General features: G+C 40.6%; 2 protein-coding genes across 6 annotated transcripts in view; both read right to left on the bottom strand.

The window, feature by feature from the left end:
* Positions 1 to 1,120: 1,120 nt before the first annotated feature.
* LOC127796805 (uncharacterized) lies at positions 1,121 to 3,095 on the bottom strand. The gene is made up of 3 exons (XM_052329206.1): positions 1,904 to 3,095; positions 1,380 to 1,819; positions 1,121 to 1,312 (listed from the first exon to the last, which is right to left on the bottom strand). The coding sequence occupies exons 1-3, from the start codon at positions 3,093 to 3,095 to the stop codon at positions 1,121 to 1,123; spliced, it is 1,824 nt and encodes a 607-aa protein (XP_052185166.1).
* Positions 3,096 to 3,378: 283 nt separating this feature from the next.
* LOC127798164 (pre-mRNA-splicing factor ATP-dependent RNA helicase DEAH7) overlaps positions 3,379 to 18,237 on the bottom strand; it is a 43,332-nt gene continuing 28,473 nt past the window's right edge. For 4 of the 5 annotated variants that reach the window (XM_052331523.1, XM_052331522.1, XM_052331525.1 and 1 more), the window contains 9 exons: positions 9,959 to 10,067; positions 8,779 to 8,956; positions 8,438 to 8,667; positions 8,118 to 8,294; positions 7,299 to 7,370; positions 7,027 to 7,203; positions 6,679 to 6,740; positions 6,420 to 6,572; positions 4,650 to 6,333 (listed from right to left, as the gene is read on the bottom strand). In XM_052331523.1, the coding sequence (XP_052187483.1) occupies positions 4,740 to 6,333; positions 6,420 to 6,572; positions 6,679 to 6,740; positions 7,027 to 7,203; positions 7,299 to 7,370; positions 8,118 to 8,294; positions 8,438 to 8,667; positions 8,779 to 8,956; positions 9,959 to 10,067 (2,752 nt within the window). In that variant the 3' untranslated portion in view covers positions 4,650 to 4,739. Of the gene's footprint in view, positions 6,334 to 6,419; positions 6,573 to 6,678; positions 6,741 to 7,026; positions 7,204 to 7,298; positions 7,371 to 8,117; positions 8,295 to 8,437; positions 8,668 to 8,778; positions 8,957 to 9,958; positions 10,068 to 18,237 lie in introns of all 5 variants that reach the window. The other variant, XM_052331524.1, reaches the window with a different exon arrangement.

The following is an 18,237-nucleotide window of genomic DNA, read 5'->3' as shown; positions in this document are numbered from 1 at the left end:
GGCTTCTTCTCAGTGATAAGTATAAGAGCCATTGTTCACAACTTGTGATGCACGAATATGGAGCCTGAAAGTAGGAAGGAAAATGATACGAGGGCAAGAAGCTTTAACCGAGAAGACTACAACAATAATAGAAGGGTGTTCTTAAGAAGCTATCCCCTCCACTGGGGAGGAGAAGATGAAGAAGGAATCGAGGGAAGGACAGAGAGAGTCAGCAAAGAAGCTGTTCATGAGAAGAAGCCTATAAAGAAGCTAATTGTATCGGTTTTCCACTGGGGTGAAGGACAGGTTCTGGTCTTGAGGAGATTCAAGCACAAGGTTTCGTTTTATATCATCGCTTGTCTTCCTGTTGGCTTCAAATCTCAACCTGCCCAGATTTCAGCCTAATGTCTGTCTCTCTCTGCTCTGGCTTCTCATCAACTTCTCAGTTCCTATCTTTCCTTTTGAAGCATTTTATCAGGTACATGTATATATAACAAGGACTGCACTAATTGTTGAAGGTGCCAATATCCAATCCAACCCTCCTATATAACAGTTTTGTTCAACTAACCTCAAAGGCTGGCAAGAAGAAATACAGTTCAAGATGTTCTAATAAAAAAGAACAGTATGTAGTTGAGAGAGACTGGCAAAGATGCCTTACAGTTACAATATGCATTTATTACAAGTAGGAAAGTAAGAGCACTAGGTGTACCAAACAAAATGAAAATGGAGCAGAATAATTATTTAGGCAGTATAGAGAGACCAATTGATCACGAACAAATAAACATTGTGGTATCGGAAACCAAATGGCCCAGATGCCATTAGCTCATGAACATTCAAAAGAAGGTTTTCCAAATTTAGAAGTTCTAGAAGCAAGGTCGCATAATCTCCAACTCTAAATTTGAGAAGAATCAATATCAAGGAGAGAACTAGGAATGATTAGTTTAGACCCAAGTGAGGGCGAACTTAAATACAAAAAATATAATTTCAAAAATAAGACAATAACGATAATATTAAAATACAAAAACTTTTACAATTGTTCTTTATGGCTTTTCATACTTTGATAACACCGCATAATGACCTCATTATCAATTTTAATAAATACATCATTTTCAGTAAACAAAACTAAGCTATCATTCATCCATTAGTCTCCAATTCTATTACGCAATCGATTCTTCACAATGTTCATTGCAGAAGATACTCTTTCAACTGTAGCAGTAGCAATCGGAAGAGTTAATGCCAAAGTCACAAGCTTGTAAACTAATGAGTACACTATATTTTTTTTCGTCTCAACCAACTTCTGTGCAAGTTCACTAAGTCCTTGTAATTCTTCAAACTTCAAAAGCAGAGAATGAATCATTAGGGCATAAGCATGCTATACAAAGAAGTAGCTCAGTACTAACATCAGAAAAACGGTCATTCAATTCTTGAAATTGCATATCAATGATAGCATAGAACAAGTCCACACGAAAGTGATGTAAATTTGTCATTTCTTTAGTGTTACGCCGTGAGCGACCTCGGCGTATAAAAACACCATCCATGTTGGGAACATTAATATTTTGCTTTTCACAAAAAGAAACAACTTCTTTCAAAAACAAATCCCACTCATTATCCCTCATCACTTGGAGTCTTTGTTTGCATATTTTCACTAACGTAATGGCATTTCCAATATCTTGATCTTTCATTTGTAATGCTTGGGACAATTCATTTGAAATCGCTAAGATGGTTCTCATGAGATGTAGCGTAAATGTAAATTCAAATGACTGTATTGAGTCCAATAAATCATCTGCCTCACATTTTTGTTCAATAGATCCATCATCAACAATCATTTCAAGAACATCAACTATAGGTGAGAACATGAAAATCAAACTAATCAAAGTACCATAATGCTATCCCCAATGAGTATCACCAAAATGCATAATAGTACTTTGTTGATTAAGACTCCGACCACTTGAAATCTCACAATTATGAAGTGCTTCAAAAATTATGGCTTCTTGTTTCTCTCGCAAAAGATCACAATGTTTCAATGAGGTTCCAACAATATTCACCACTCTAGAAACCAAATTAAAGAGCGAAGTAACTTGCACATGCTTCTTTGCTACAGCTACAAGTGTCAATTGAAGTTGATGAGCAAAACAATGAACATAGAAAGCACACGGGTTCTCTTTCAAAATAAGTGTTTTGAGACCATTAAACTGATCTTGCATGTTGCTAGCCCCATCATAACCTTGCCCCCGCAATCTAGATATACTCAACCCATATCTGGAAAATAATTTATCTATAGTAACCTTAAGTGATAGGGTAGTAGTACTGAAAACATGTTCAATCCCAATAAACCGTTCAACTACATGTCCTGTTTTATTCACATAACGCAAAATAGTAGACATGTGTTCCTTTACTGAGATATCTCGAAATTCATCAATTAGAATTGAAAAGAATGCATCACCAACATCTTTTATGATGAGATCGATCATTTCAATAGCAGCAGCTCTTATAATATCCTTCTGAACATCAGGTGATGTTAACTTGAGATTTTTAGGAGCATTTTTCAAAGTAACAGCCTCAATCTCCTTATTATGATTGGCTAGAAATTGCAATTGTTCAAGAAAATTACCTTGATTATTTGAATCTATAGACTCGTCATGACCACGAAATGCTAGTCCTTGCCATAGAAGAAATCGAACACAATCAATTGATGCATTCAGACGAATTCGATAATCACACTGTGTTTGTTCTGACTGCCTGAAAAAAACTGTCTCAATATTTTGCTCTTGATTCATTAAGGCTTCACATTTACTTTCAGTTTGATTGTGTGCACTATTAACATCTCCAACATGAACTTGAAGTCTATCTTTCTTTTTAAAATTACTGAACCCTTCTTTCATAAAAGAATCACCACCTCCTTGTTCCCCATTATTTGTTTTAAAAAGATAACAATATAGGCAAAATACAGCATCTTTACTTATACTATATTCCAACCAATCACCAAATTCATTGAACCAAACTGGAATGAATCGTCTTGATTTTTTACGTGGAAATGTATGATTTCGAGGCTGACACAGACCTCTTTGCAAGTAAGCTCTTCTAATTTGATCTCGAAGATTAACATTGTAATCCATTATTGGAATTCTTAGCCCAGGATCCGTAGGAAGTTGTGCAAGATCAATTTGCTCAATACTTTCTTGTTTTAACTTGTTCATTTTCTTCAATATGAATTTCCTCCATACTTGCTTTCTTTGCTTCACAATTTTCGTCATACTTGCTTTCTTTGCATCATCATTCTCTTCAATATCAATTACCTCAACACTTGTTTTCTTTACCCCACAATTTTCTTCAACTAAAATTAGAGATTTTCTTTTAAAATATCTCTCCATATCTCCTACAAATTAAACAAGAATTCCATAAACAATCAATTATTAGTATTTTATATCCAAGAAAAACAGCAGCAAATACCAGCCACATCCGCGGCCGCCGGCGACCAGTACCGGCCGGCGATTTCCACCATCAAATCCTACCGTTTGAAACGCCAAGCCAAGGGGGTTAATACATCCAAAAATGGGCCAGATCTAACGGCTGGATTTCCGTAGATCTGGTTTTTAATTTTCGATCAAAACGAAAAAACAGCCAGTCGGCACCGGCCACTGCGGCCGGTGGTTTTCTGGCGATCAGTGGCAAACACCCGACACCCTTACCCCCATCGACCAACATACCCAAAAACCAGCAAGATCCAATGGCCGAATCTCCATAGATCTAAGCTTAAACTTTCAGCCAAATCCAATCGCACGTATATACATATATATATATATCACGAATCTATGCTGAAAATAGGAGTGATGAAACTAAAAGCCTTACCTTCTTATAGATCGGGGTTGCTTTCACGGTGAAAATGCGGCCGGATCTCAGATCGAACGGATGGATTTGCGCTTGGAAGAGAGAGAGAGAGAGACTGTAACGGGAAGCAGGAAGCAGAAGAAGAAGAGGAGGAGAAAGGAAGCTGGGAGTGGGAGCCCTAATGGGGTGGGCCTTGGGCCTTCGTCAAAAATAAAACCAGAATACTTTTTTATCTGGCCCAGTGTGGGCAACTGCCCCTACTGGGCCTCACTTGGCTCAGCCCTTGAGTTCACGTCATTCCTGAATGAAGACAATCTAAACATTCTTGTTCCTGGCTTCCAGTCCTCGTCAATTGCGAATTTGATCTTCTAAGAATATTAAAATTTCAATATCTTAAGCCTGTCCATATAGTGAAAAACAGTTGGCCAATCATCCACAAAACTGCACGCGTCTAGAACGTCAAAGATCATATAGTACAGCATTGCCTCATTCTTTGATGGCGTACACTGTACACTATTTTTTACTAGGTTCCCCCCTCTTCTAAATTTACTCTTATACACTGTACACAACATACATGAATGAAGACAAATCTAAACATTCTTGTTCCTGGCTCCCAGTCCTCGTCAATTGCGAATTTGATCTTCTAAGAATATTAAAATTTCAATATCTTAAGTCTATCCATATAGTGAAAAACAGTTGGCCAATCATCCACAAAACTGCACGCGTCTAGAACGTCGAAGGTCATATATAGTACAGCATTGCCTCATTCGTTGATGGCGTACACTGTACACTACTTTTTACTATGTTCCTGTCTTCCAAATTTACTCTTATACACTGTACACTTTTTCGATGGCCAATTCATTTAAAATTGGAAGGATTGGCACAATGGTAGCTCTTGCCAATAAAAGTATTTCAACTAAATGATACAACATTTACAAGCCAAGCCTCTTAGGTCTCAGGTAAGTTGAAGAGCCTTGCCGCAACCCTGGCATTGAGACTTTTTGTTGTTGCTTGGTATCCTTCTCCCTCCTCTTTCTCTCTATATCTGCCTCTGCTTGGGCCTTCCTCAAATTCTCCATCTCCTCCTCCATTGCTGTTTTCTCTTCCTGCTGTTTTTTCTTATGCTTCAACATTGAGGTGTCCGACTCCTTAACCGAAAAAAACATGGGCCCAAGCTCAGCCAACCAGTGGGGCTCAACAGCTGTTGCGCACTGCATGTATTCCTTCGTTGTCAGTATCAGCTCATGATAAACCACATAATCTGGAGTGTAACCCAAACCATAAAGAGCGCTGCTGGGGTGCAAGTGACATGGCATCCCATTCCTGCAATTAACATACTCTCCGACACCTTTAAGCCTTGCAGCATTGTGGAAGTATGCAGAGCAGATGGCTTTTCTCACAATGTCCCAATCGGGGCCACATGAAGTTAGTGGGATTTTGAGGGTTTTAAGAATATCTAGCAATTGGGATCTCACCTCCCTAGCCTTTCGGAGCCCCTTAACATGGAGAAAATGGTCATTACACCAATCCCCCCGATACTGATTAGCTTTCCATTGCTGGTACACATTAAGCAGTGTCAAATGGTCCGATTCTGGCACAAAAAATTTTTCCCTGGCAGCATCACTCTCCTCTGCCCTATCTTTAGGCCTAAAGAACACTGACGGTACTGAAAGCATTGAAACAATTGTCAGAACTTCATTTATGCATTCCAGCTCTTCTCCTATCAAAAGCATCTTAGCCAGGGGTGGGTCTAACGGGAACTCCACCATTTTCCAACCAAGATTTGTCAGGTTTCCAACATTGTCGAGGGCACCCAAGACCCATAACTGGTACATGGAATTAAGGATGTTATCCTGTGGAGGCGGGTCCATAAAATCAAAATCCAACAAGTTCTCAATTTTGAGAGACTTCAGCAAAAGGACGACATTCCCAAGATTAGTCCTCTGAATTTCAGGCACTGGACTTGGAAGCATTTCATTTTGGTATGCACTTTCAGTATAAAGACGGTAACAAGTTCCAGGCCCGGTTCTACCAGCACGTCCGGCACGCTGATCAGCAGCAGCACGACTAACGGGGAAAACTTGTAAAGCATCCATACCCATACGTGGATTGTACACCTTCATTTTGCCATAGCCTGTGTCAATGACGTAGAAGATTCCATCTACAGTCAAAGATGTCTCAGCAATGTTTGTAGCAACAATGCATTTCCGTGCCCCTTCTTCAGCTTTCTCGAATATTTTTGCTTGCAAGTCAGCTGGCAGCTGGGAGTATATAGGTAGAATCAGGAGTCTTGGAACAGCCTTTTTGGCGGATGATACAAGCTGTTCCATTCGCTCTGAAAGTGCGTAACATGTTGCCTCAATCTCATCTTGGCCAGTCATGAAGATAAGTATGTCACCAGCAGGACTTGTGATATGGATAGTCATGGCCTGCTTCACCGCAGCTTCAACATAGTCTTCACATGGGGTTTTACTATACAAAGTAGTTACTGGGAATGTTCTTCCGGGGATGTGGAAAATTGGTACACTGAAACAAAGTTAGGAATTAGTTTTATTTGTAGTCTCCTAATACAAGCAATGATGAGGCACACTTGGGACTAAAATATAGTTTACCTTCCAAAAAAATCTGAAAATTTCTGTGCATTTAGAGTTGCAGATGTCACAATAAGCTTGAAGTCACGACGCCTAGCAACAACCTTTTTAAGAATCCCAAAAAGCACATCTGTGTTAAGTGATCTCTCATGTGCCTCATCCATTACAACAACACTGCAATATTATAACATTGATAATCAGTAACTGAAAAGAGCTCGACACTCAGAATATACATAACCTAGAAAGTTCCCATTAAAGAACTAAATTATGAAGCTCATACCGATACTTGTCAAGATCAGCATCTTTTAGGGTTTCGCGTAGCAACACACCATCAGTCATGTACTGTAAAAAGGAAAATGTGAAGTATAATCAGCAAATAGTGCTATAAAATATAATTTAACCCTTAAGAACTGCATACAGAAATACACAGGACAGTTTTCCATACTAAGAAAAAAAGAGATGAAAAATTGAAGTTTAAATTCCATATGCCAGTCCAAGAGAAATCTCAGATTTATATGTTTCTCTCTCAGAACCTTTTTTTTCTTCTTCATCAGAAATTGGGATAATAACATCAGTCTTGGGATAGAATTAAGAATGAGAGCCTTCGCAGGCAGAAATAATCAGTCACCTTGATTACGGTATGAGGTCCAGTCACATCCTCAAAGCGAATGGCATATCCGACTCGATCACCCAGTTCAGTTTCCATTTCCTCACTCACTCTCTTGGCAACACTCATGGCTGCTACACGTCTAGGTTGGGTACAACCCACAATGCCATTTATTGTGTACCCGTCTTCATGCAGATACTGCCAACAATTCCCAGAGATTAGACTACAAAGAAAGATAATTTCAGATGCATGTTCAAACTACAGTTATCATTGTATGATCTTTTTAGACAAACCTGAGTCAGCTGAGTTGTTTTTCCAGAACCAGTTTCTCCAACCACCACCACCACCTGATTTTCCCGAATTACCTACATTCCATCAGGAATGTAAACCAAATAAGAACAACACAATAAGGACAAGGTTTCAACCTTTCAACTTCCATTTTTTCTTTTCTTGATAACTGAACCGTAAGCTATCATGTGTTACCATAAAAACAAACAAGAGCCGTTTAGACAGTGCACTAGTCACTTCTCAGTTTCATGTCAAGTAAAGGACATCCCTAGTGCATGCAGCTCCCTGCTTTGTGAGGGTTGGGGAGGATCATTTTGGTACAGAGCCTTGCCCTTACTCCACAAAAAGGCTATTTCCACAACTTGAATTCATGAACTTCTAGTCACGAAGGGGAAACTTTACCGTTGTTGCCAACGCTTTCCCTCCACTTACATACCAAGTAAGAACAGGAAAATGACACGGGGTAGTACTAAGATGCCTAATACAATAGTGCAATGGGTCAAAATTTTGTTACTCTGCTAAAAGACAAGAAATTGTAACTCTAAAAAATTTTATGAAAATAAATCATATAATAATACTACTAGTAATAATAGTAATATCATGCAGTCAACCCCACATAGAGGGGTAAAGGCTTGATATGTTGTTGCTGTAATACTATACAGCAATAGAATTGATAACAGAATTCTTCCAGCAATAGTCATATAACAGTGGATAGTTTTTAACCACTCAAACAACCAGACTAAATGAATGAATTGAAAAGCATATATTTAAGAAATCTGAGTCAAAGTAAAATTATACTACTTGCAAAAGGATATATGTCAGACCTGCAATAATTCATCTCGTATAGAAAAAATAGGCAGATACTGCCGCTGCTGAGCTAGTGTATTTGACCTTGCAAAGTCACTCACTGCTTCCCCCTTCTTCATGTGTGTTGCAAACTTTGCACCTTCTTTGAAATCAACTTCGCCTTCTTCACCTACTACACTGGTGTCTGCATCAATCTATCATTCAAAGAAACAGTACAATTCAGTCAATGTGCTTAGCGCATACATGCATGTGCACACAGGATAAATCTATCTCTTGACTATCAGACAAGCAGTTAAGCAAGATATCTGAATTTGTCTAATTTTCAAAGCATCTCTACCTGTTCTGCTGTCTTCTCAACGCCAAGGATATCACCAAGTTTTGAGCCAGCAAGCTCCCAAAAACGTTGACGTGACTTGTTCATGCTTTGTTTCTCATGAATTTCCCGTACCAGAGAAGATCCTTTCCTGGAAATTATAGCCATATCTGAAGTTGGGTCCTTCAATGGCATTATTGGCTCTGCTTGCTTGGTGAAAACTATCCTTCCATCCAGGAAAGGAGGCTTTGTATCTGTCACAGTAAGATAACACAATAACTCAGGTCAGCAAAAATCCAAGCAGATCACATCAATTAGATAGGATTTCCTTCAATTCATTGGAGAGGATAATGAAATTCACTTACCATGAACAAGCAGAATAACCTTCCTTTCATCCTCATCATCAAATTCTGTCTGTACTTCAGTACCTCTAACTGCTCCAGATCTCAGCAGTTGCCTGTCCTCCCATTGAGCATTATCTGCTGTGAGCTGTGATAACTTTTTGCTCTGAGCAAGTGTCATCTTTGTTCCATCCCTCCGGACCTGTACTTCAGAAAAACTAGTTGAAAAGGAGAATAACTCATGGCAGCACTTTTATTCAACTACAGTCCCATGAAAGACATGTTTAGTATAAAATTATCAAAAGAATCATAATAATAATGAACTTCAATCACATAGCCGGTGCTCCTATAGTAGAAATTTTGTTTCAAGTAAAATGGTCCAGAGTGACCCTTCTCATAATTGGCGCATTTTCAAGACCAAAACACTTGCACAATCTACAAGTATTCATAGAATATTGCACTTCTATAAGTATTCTTAGAGGCTCTTCTCATTGAGTCGTAAGAATTTTTGAAACTCGGTATTTATTTCAACTGTGCCACAAAAGAACATTGAGATGGCATTATAGTCAGTGTGGTTCTGCTTCAACATACCACCATTTGGTGCAAAAATATGAATCATAGAATGACTAGACAACGAAATATTGTGAGGGAGGACACCGATTTCCAATTTACTCAGCATTGACCATTTACTTGTACATTTACATTCTTAAAACTCTATGAGTATATAATGCACTTCTAAGCTTGGCATAAAGAATTTTTACACCTTCATCTCTTATATAAAATGCAAATCTGAAATTCCCCCAACGAATACCAATAATATAATCGGTTAATCCTTTGTTAGGTCTCCAATTCAATTTATAAACCTATATGGATACAGTAGATGCAGAAAGTAGAGACTATGTATGGTTGCTTGTAAATTTTCTTAGCTCACACTTCCAAGTAAAATGTTGTCATTGCTTGTATGTGTCAATGCTAAATGTCAAAAGTTCACAAAAATTTGGACAAGCACCAAGCCAAGGATATTTCGTGTTTAACCAAATGCATGTAGGGAAACTCTTCATATTCTGCTATTTCAGGTAAGCATAGTTCAACAAAACAAGAAGAAACAGGAGCAAGAAAAGAGCTATTATAAACAAGTATGGAAAAAGGTTATACACAAGAAGTTCATCAGCACACTATCGAGGAAAATTAGTGTGCCTCTTACCAGTCTTTTGCCCAACTCTGTCTCTTTCTTCTGGAAAGATGCTTCATCACCAAGAAAAAATGATGAACTATCTGCGTCAAACATAGTATTGCCTTCTTCTCTATCATACCTGCAAAGCAACAACCAGTGAGGTAAATAAGGAAGGATAAAGAAAGCAGTTGCACATTCCTTGTCAAGTGAGACTCTTGAAACGATATTAAAAGAAATGGGATAATCATTACCAAAATACAAATGCAGCAGGCAGGAAGACCTTGTGCAGACATGGCCAAGAGTATGAATGACACAAATGTGAATAGCAATTATTTTAAGAAAGGACTATCCATAAAAATCTGGAGAATGACAGAAGTATAAACTAGTATTCCATCAATGAATCCAAGTTATTTACTTCAGAATTGCAATGGGTCTCGTGTATCAAATGGTGTGTACCTGTGTTTCCTAGCTTCCATGCATGCCTATGTCAGGTCCCGAGGATCTGACTAAGGACTTAGAGAATTGGGAGAGGGAAACGGAAATCAGAGAATGACAGAGAAAGAGAATGAGAGAGAGTTAAATAGAATGAGTGGTAATATTTCTCAATGATCTGAGAGGGAGAGAGAGAGTATCCATATATAGCTAGGATTCTCTACTCACGTACTGTAACCGATTACACCTATGGGGAATGTACAAGCTGCCATAGCAGCAACAAATTATGTACCATTCCTTACAACAGCTAACTAACTCCGCCTAGATTCCTTTCTTATTCATTCAGTCCCTCTATTACATTTAATTGCAATACTACCCTTATATCCCCATGGTACATGACAATTACCCAGCCCTTCAAAACTTTTCTTGTCCACAAGAAACGTGGAGGCGGCTAGCCACGTGGGGGAACTGGCTCAAGATGTCTAGAAGATACTCCCATGTGTTACCGTCCAAATGTTGATCAGACCACTTAATGAGAACTTGAGTAATTGAGACACCTTGGGGCACCCTGCCTATAGATCACTCTTTTGTCAAGTATAGCTATAGGTTCTCGAATAGGGGCTTCAACCCGGGGAAGAGTTGGTAGGATGGAGCTTGCTGGTTGTGCCCCCACTACTTTCTTGAGGAGTGAAACATGGAAAACATGATGTATATTATAACCCTCTGGTAACTGTAACCGATATGCCATTGTTCCTACCTTTGCAATAACTGGAAAGGGTCCATAGAACCTTGGATGCAATTTGGAGCCAGGGGTGGGGAAATAGGGTTCTTAGGTGTCTCGATTTCAGCTTTAGATACACGATGTCACCTACCTGAAATTCTCTTTCACTCCTTCTCTTGTCTCCAAATTGTTTCATCCGATTTTGAGAATTAACTAGCTCCTCCTTAATCCCCTGCAGAGCCTGTTGCCTCTGCTGTAGGTATGCATCAAGGGATGCCACTGTTGAGTTATCTCCCAGGGCTGGTAGAGGGGGTGGTTTGTAATCGTAAAGGGCTTCAAAAGGGGACATTTTTATAGCTGAATGGTGGCTAGAATTATACCACCATTGAGCCATCAGAAGCCATTTGTGCCATGTCTTTGGTTGAAGGAAACAAGTACACTTGAGATACATCTCCAAGCACTGATTAACCCTTTCGGTTTGCCAATCCGATTCAAGGTGGTATGCACTTGACATCTTCAATTTCACCCCCAGTAATCCCATCAATTCTTTTCACAGCAGGCTAGTAAAGATTTTGTCTTTGTCTAAGACTATAGCCTTAGGTGTTCCATGTAGTTTAACCACTTGGTCTAGGAACATTTTGGCCACCTCTTGGGCAGTGTATGGATGAATCAGACCCATAAAATGCCCATACTTGGTGAAGCGGTCCACGACTACCATAATGCAGTCTCTACCTTCTGATTTGGGCAGCCCCTCTATAAAGTCCATTGAAATATCCTCCCATGGATCCCCAGGAATATTCAAAGGCTGGAGTAGCCCAGGTGTTGCTACATTCTCTAGCTTGCACCACTTGCAAGTGTCACACCTTATCACAAATTCCATAACATCCTTCTTAAGTCCTGGCCATCTGAAGAGTTGTTTGACCCAATGGTATGTGTTTACAATACCTGAGTGTCCCCCGATGGGATAGGCATGCAGTGCCTCTATTATTCTCTTTTTCAGTGCTTCCTCTTCTCCAATCACCAGCTTCCCTTGGTATCTAAATATCCCATTGGTTAGGGTGTAGCCCAGTTTGGATGAGGGATTAACTACCAACTATTGTAGGAGCTCCCGAGTCTTCTCACTTGAGGTATAACTAGCAACCACCTCTTGGCACCAATCTGGGACAATAGTTGAGATTGCAGCTACACTTCTTTCTTCGAGACATTTGGAGAGAGTGTCCGCTGCTAGGTTTTCCTTACCCTTCTTATATTGAATCACATAGTTCAAACCCATTAATTCATTCATACATTTCCGTTGTAATTGTGTATGCAGCTTTTGTTGTGGCAAAAAATTGAGGCTTTCACGGTCCGTCTTGATCACAAAACTCCCCCCTTCGAGATAATGGCACCACTTTTCTACTGCCATCAGTACTACCAGAAGCTCTTTTTCATAGATGCTCAACCCAAGACTGCTCCAATCCCATTAGTGCTCGCATATGTTTCTAGGATGAATTGCTTGTTAAAATCAGGCAAGCCTAAAGTTGGTACTTCGCTCATGGCCTGTGTAAGTTTGTAGAAAGCTTCCTCGGCCTCAGAATCCCACTTAAATTCATCTTTCTTCAATAGGTTAGTTAGGGGTTGAGTGATTATGCCATACCCCTTAATGAACCGGCAATAGTATCCGATTAATCCTGGGAATCCTCTCAACCCTTTAACATTGTGCGGCCTTGGCCAGGACACCATTGCAACCACCTTACTAAGGTCACTGCTCACCCCTGAACTGGATATGATATGCCGAAGGTATTCAACCTGTTGCCTAGCAAAAGTACACTTTGACTCCTTAACATACAGCTTATTGATTCTAAGGACCTCAAAGGTAATTTTTAGGTGGTTTAGATGTTGTGCAAAGGTAGGGTTGTAAATTAAGATGTCATCAAAGAATACTAGGATGAATTTACGCAAATATGGTTCGAAAATTTTGTTCCTTAACACATGAAAGGTTGTGAGGGCGTTAGTTAAGCCAAAGGGCATTACGAGAAACTCGTAATGCCCTTTATGAGTCTTAAAAGCTGCTTTAGGGATATCTTCAGGCCGCATTCTGATTTGATGGTAGCCTGATCAGAGGTCTAATTTGGTAAAGACAGAGGCATTTTTAAGCTCATCAAGGAGATCTTCCACAATTGGAATGGGAAACTTGTTTTTGATGGCCATGGCATTGAGTTGAAGGTAGTCAACGCAAAACCTCCATGACCCATCCTTTTTCTTAACAAGCAATACCAGTGATGCAAAAGGGGCTATGGCTGGGTTAAATAATGGACTTTTGCAGCATATCTTTGATGAGTTTTTCTATCTCTGTTTTCTGTCTGGGAGGGTATCGATAGGCTCTTAGGTTAACAGGCTCTACATTAGGCTTAAGATTGATAGTATGGTCATAAGGTCTCTTGGGTGGTAGGGAACTTGGCTCGGAGAATAGGTCCTTAAATTCAATTAACAATATGTTAAAGAGAGTCAAATTCCAATACCTGCCATGGATTACGAGAGTTATTGCCCACTGTCTTTGCCAGATGATGCTCTTCTCCTTGCTCCCTGAGGGTAACTTCCATGGTATAGATAGAAAATAATTGAGCCACCTATGATAACTGTCACGAACCTAGGGTTTGTGATAGGTTAAAGAGGAATTGGGGAAGAAAATCAGATTGTAGAAGGGAGAAATCAGTAGTTAGAGCGAGAGATATTAAGGGAAAGAGAGGGAGAAATAGAGAACAGAAAAGAGAGAAGAAGAAGAACGAGAGAGGAAGAATAGTAGAGGAAAGAAAATGGAATTTCAATTCAATCAATTTCAGCATATCAATCTTCTCTTACAATGGCCTTTTTATAGGCATAGGTAGCCCCTTAACAAATTTCTAATAGCACCCATGTGCTCCTAGCAAACAACCAAATATCTCCTAACAAACTAATATGAGCCTATTACAATATTACCCCTTTTATTATATCTCTATCCAATATTATCCTTCTAATCCTCCTAGGGACATGACAATTTCCCCGCCTTGAAACATGTCTTGTCCACAAGACATGCCAAACCTTCACAGCTTCCAATATGCTCCCTTTTTCCTTTTCTTCCACAGCTTTGCTGGAGAAATTTTGAAGATATCTTTCACTGCCAATGGAAGGATCTCAGGTGACTTTTGCTCTCCATGCATGGTATGAGTCTTCCCACTGCCAGTAACACCATAAGCAAACATTGTACCATTAATTCCTTGCATGGCACCACTTACAACCTGCTGGGCTGCAACATCAATTCCGGTCTTCAATCCTCCCTTCAACAAGGGTGACAAAAATTCTAATCGGCCAGCTGTAGTAACAATGAACATAATGGAATGAGACTTGTTCTTTCCAGCCAAACTCTCGACATTTTTCTCCTCCCAATCAGCAACATCTTTTCCCTTTTGTTGGCTGCAATTCCCCTCTATTTGGACTTCTTTTTCAACAATATCAAATGATCCCTCTGCATTGGCTGCCCTATCAATTTGTTCATTACAAGTTCCCTTCGAAGGATGTAATCCATCACCAATATCATCTCTGATGCTGCCAACATCCTTCTTGATATTGCTGCCTAATTCAAAATACCCAAGCGCATACTCGGAAGTCAATGATGAATCAGTTTCCCACCTTCTTGTCTTCTCCTTCGACTTCTCCATTTTAAGGAACTCCTCCTTATTAAAACTTCCATGATAGACATCAAAGTATTCAGCGGGAAAACTGTAATAATACTCCTTAGATAGTATCATTGCAAACTCTTGCAACTTCTCGCGAAACATTCGACCCAATTCCTTGCATTCTTCATCAAACCCATTGCTGGTTCCTTTGTCCCTTCGGCTAGCCTCATTCTCAAACTCCTTTCCCCATGTTTGATGCTGCTGGTCAACTGAAAATGCAGCCTTCTTTGGCTGCCATTGAGGCTCCATTCCAGCTGAAAAGGAGGCTTTCTTCTGCTGCAATTTAAGGCTCATCTGCTCCATGTATGCACTGCCTCCCCTAGTTTCATGAGTAGGACACCCCATTGAAAATACAGCCTTCTTTGGCTGCCATTGATGCTTCATTCCTACTGAAAAGGAAGAATTCTCCTGCTGCAACTGAGACTCCAATGGTCTCAGATATGCACTACTACCCATGGCCGATTTTTCAGCAACAACATACTTCGACGGCCAAGGAATGGGAGTTATATACATGCTTCTGTTTTGCATGTTGTAGCAGTCCCTAATCTCACCTCAATTGCAACTCAAGAGTCGGGCACTCACTCCTCTTTGCCTTTCCACTTTGACCCAAAAATTTACAGCCAAAATCTACCTTAATGGAGTCGGATCGTAATTACCGCAAAGGAGAGCCGCAAGTCACAGCCCAGATTCCAGAGTCACCCATCCAAATTCGCCTTCAAAAATCTACTCCCAACAGTTCCAAACTTTGCTCAGCTTCTCCACTTGCAGCTGATTCTTAATCAACAGCCTTCCTTGCTCACCGAAGGCACTGTCGAAAAAAATTAGCCTAGTCGCCCCTACAGAAATTAATGGCGGTTCTTCTCAACCCAATCACCCTTCAAGGCTCCCAACCCAATTGCGATCGCCTCCTAGAGTCTCCTAAAGCATCTGACTCTCAGCAAAAAATCACAATAGGAATCACAACAATTGAGGATCGCCAGATCTGTTGGGTAATCAACTGCCTCAAGGCCAATTAGTCAAGAATTCCTCCGTCGAAATCAAGGAGGTTTAATGCGCCTGCAAGTTCCGATCAACTGGAACTGCTCTAGGGTCTCTGAAAGCACTGTCGAACACCACCGTCTCTAACTCTCTGCTGCCGCTGCTCACAATTGCTGCAGATTCAACAATCGCTTGGCCTCGAATCCGCTTCAGCTTATGGCCAGTGATGCATCCAGCTTACTTCCCTTGGTTATGCTCTGAGTTGGCTTTCCAGAATGGTCGGAATCTCCTTCCGATCAAGGAGGAAAGCACGGTTCACCAACACGATTCAGAAGGCAACCCCAAACCGAGCACACACAATGCCTTCCGATCAAAGCGGCAACACCCGCAAAACTCCAGTCGAAATTCCAATTAAAACCGCAACACCCAGCCGCGCCTATAGGAAGCTTATCGGTCTGGTCGGATTGGACTTCCGGTTTGGTCGCAACTCTCAGGGCCGTCTGCTTCACCTGTGACGGACTCCGCTCGCTTTGGACAGTCGCAACCCTCACCGACCACAAGCTCCAATCGTGAACGCTCCTCTGTACTGATCGATGATGGGCTCCACTATGAATCGACAACGAAAATTACAGCCAACCAAATCGACCAACTCTCTTACAAGAACGATTGAATTTACAACCGAAGAACGATTGGCTCTGGTCGAAATCACCTTCCAATCCAAATGAGCAGCACACTCCTGAGCCCCAATTGGATTCACCTTCAAATCAGGGTTACAACAGAATCACAGCCGAGGATGGTAAGGCTCTACTCGTCTGGGCGTTTCAATCAACTGGAATCAAATTCACAGCCAATGATCATGCTCTGATACCATTTGTCACAAACCTAGGGTTTGTGATAGATTAAAGAGGAATTGGGGAAGAAAATCAGATTGTAGAAGGGAGAAATCAGTAGTTAGAGGGAGAGATATTAAAGGAAAGAGAGGGAGAAATAGAGAACAGAAAAGAGAGAAGAAGAAGAAGAAGAAGAATAGTAGAGGAAAGAAAATGGAATTTCAATTCAATCAATTTCAGCATATCAATCTTCTCTTACAATGGCCTTTTTATAGGCATAGGTAGCCCCTTAACTAATTTCTAACAGCACCCATGTGCTCCTAACAAACAACCAAATATCTCCTAACAAACTAATATGAGTCTATTACAATATTACCCCTTTTATTATATCTCTATCCAATATTATCCTTCTAATCCTCCTAGGGACATGACAATAACTTGCTCTTGAGCATCCTGTGCAACCTCTTACCCGAAATGATTTTACACACTCCCACCTCTAAATTGCTTGTTAGGACCTTTTTGCTTCCATCTTTTTCAAAAGTCACCTCCATTTTATTGAAATCGAAACTAATTGGACTAACTCTCTTCATCCAATCCACTCCCAACACAACATCACAACCTCCTAACTTTAGCAACCTCATATCAGTTGAGAAATTTTCTCCATTCATCTCCCAATAGAAGTCCTTACAGGACAACTGACTCATCACCTTGTTGTCATTGGCAACCGTTACTAATAAGGGAAGGGAAGGACTAACTCTGCACCCTAACTTTCTTGCCATAGCTTCATCCAAGAAGCTGTGGATACTCCCACTATCGATGAGAACCATGATTGGGTGATTGTTTACCCTTCCTTCTACCTTGATAGCCTTACTATTGTTCACCCCCTTCAAGGCATGTAATGAAATCTCCCCTTGATCCTCCCTCTCATTTTTCGATAATTCCTCTCTATCCTCAATGTCCTCATCTTCTCCTTCCAACAGTAGTCGTTGTCCCTTACACTTGTGGCCCAAGAAATACCTATCCCCACATTTGTAGCATAGACCAGCTACTTGCCTCTGCTCCATCAGTTTACCTCCAGCGGGGGGAACAGGGTTGGTGGAAGGCAGGGCCAAGATACCTCTACTTTGGAACCCACCTTCTCTTGGTGCCAATCTATTTCCAGCATGCCAGCCTTCTATGATCACTCCTCTTGGCTGATTCCTCTGTTTTTTAGTCATTGCATCAACAATCATCTCCTGTAACCTTGTGCTCTCCGTAGCCTGCTTCACCATGTGGGGCTACATCATCTTCACCATAGGTCTCACCTCATCCCCTAGGCCACTAATGAAGCTCGAAACGTAGTACTCCTCGGATAACCGAGGGTTATGCACCATCATCAACAACCTCAGCTCCTCGAATTTCTGTAGATAGACCTGGACCGTCCCCTTTTGTTTGAGTTTGTTAAATTCTTCGATTATGTCCCTCGTGCTTTTATCTCCGAACCTTACACACAGATCTTCTACAAACACACCCTAGGGGCTTCCCTCAACCGCGAGCCACCCTTGATACCAAGCATCTCCCATATCATTCAAGTAGGCAGGAGCCATGGTGACCTTTTGTTGTTCCAGAATTTGATATAGGAAGAATACTCGTTCACATCTTCTCGTCCACCAC

The sequence above is a fragment of the Diospyros lotus genome, chromosome 3 (assembly GCF_014633365.1).
Source record: "Diospyros lotus cultivar Yz01 chromosome 3, ASM1463336v1, whole genome shotgun sequence".
Classification (NCBI taxonomy): Eukaryota; Viridiplantae; Streptophyta; class Magnoliopsida; order Ericales; family Ebenaceae; genus Diospyros; species Diospyros lotus.
The sequence above is the reverse complement of the archived record's forward strand: the minus strand, read 5'-3'. Positions and strand labels throughout refer to the sequence as shown.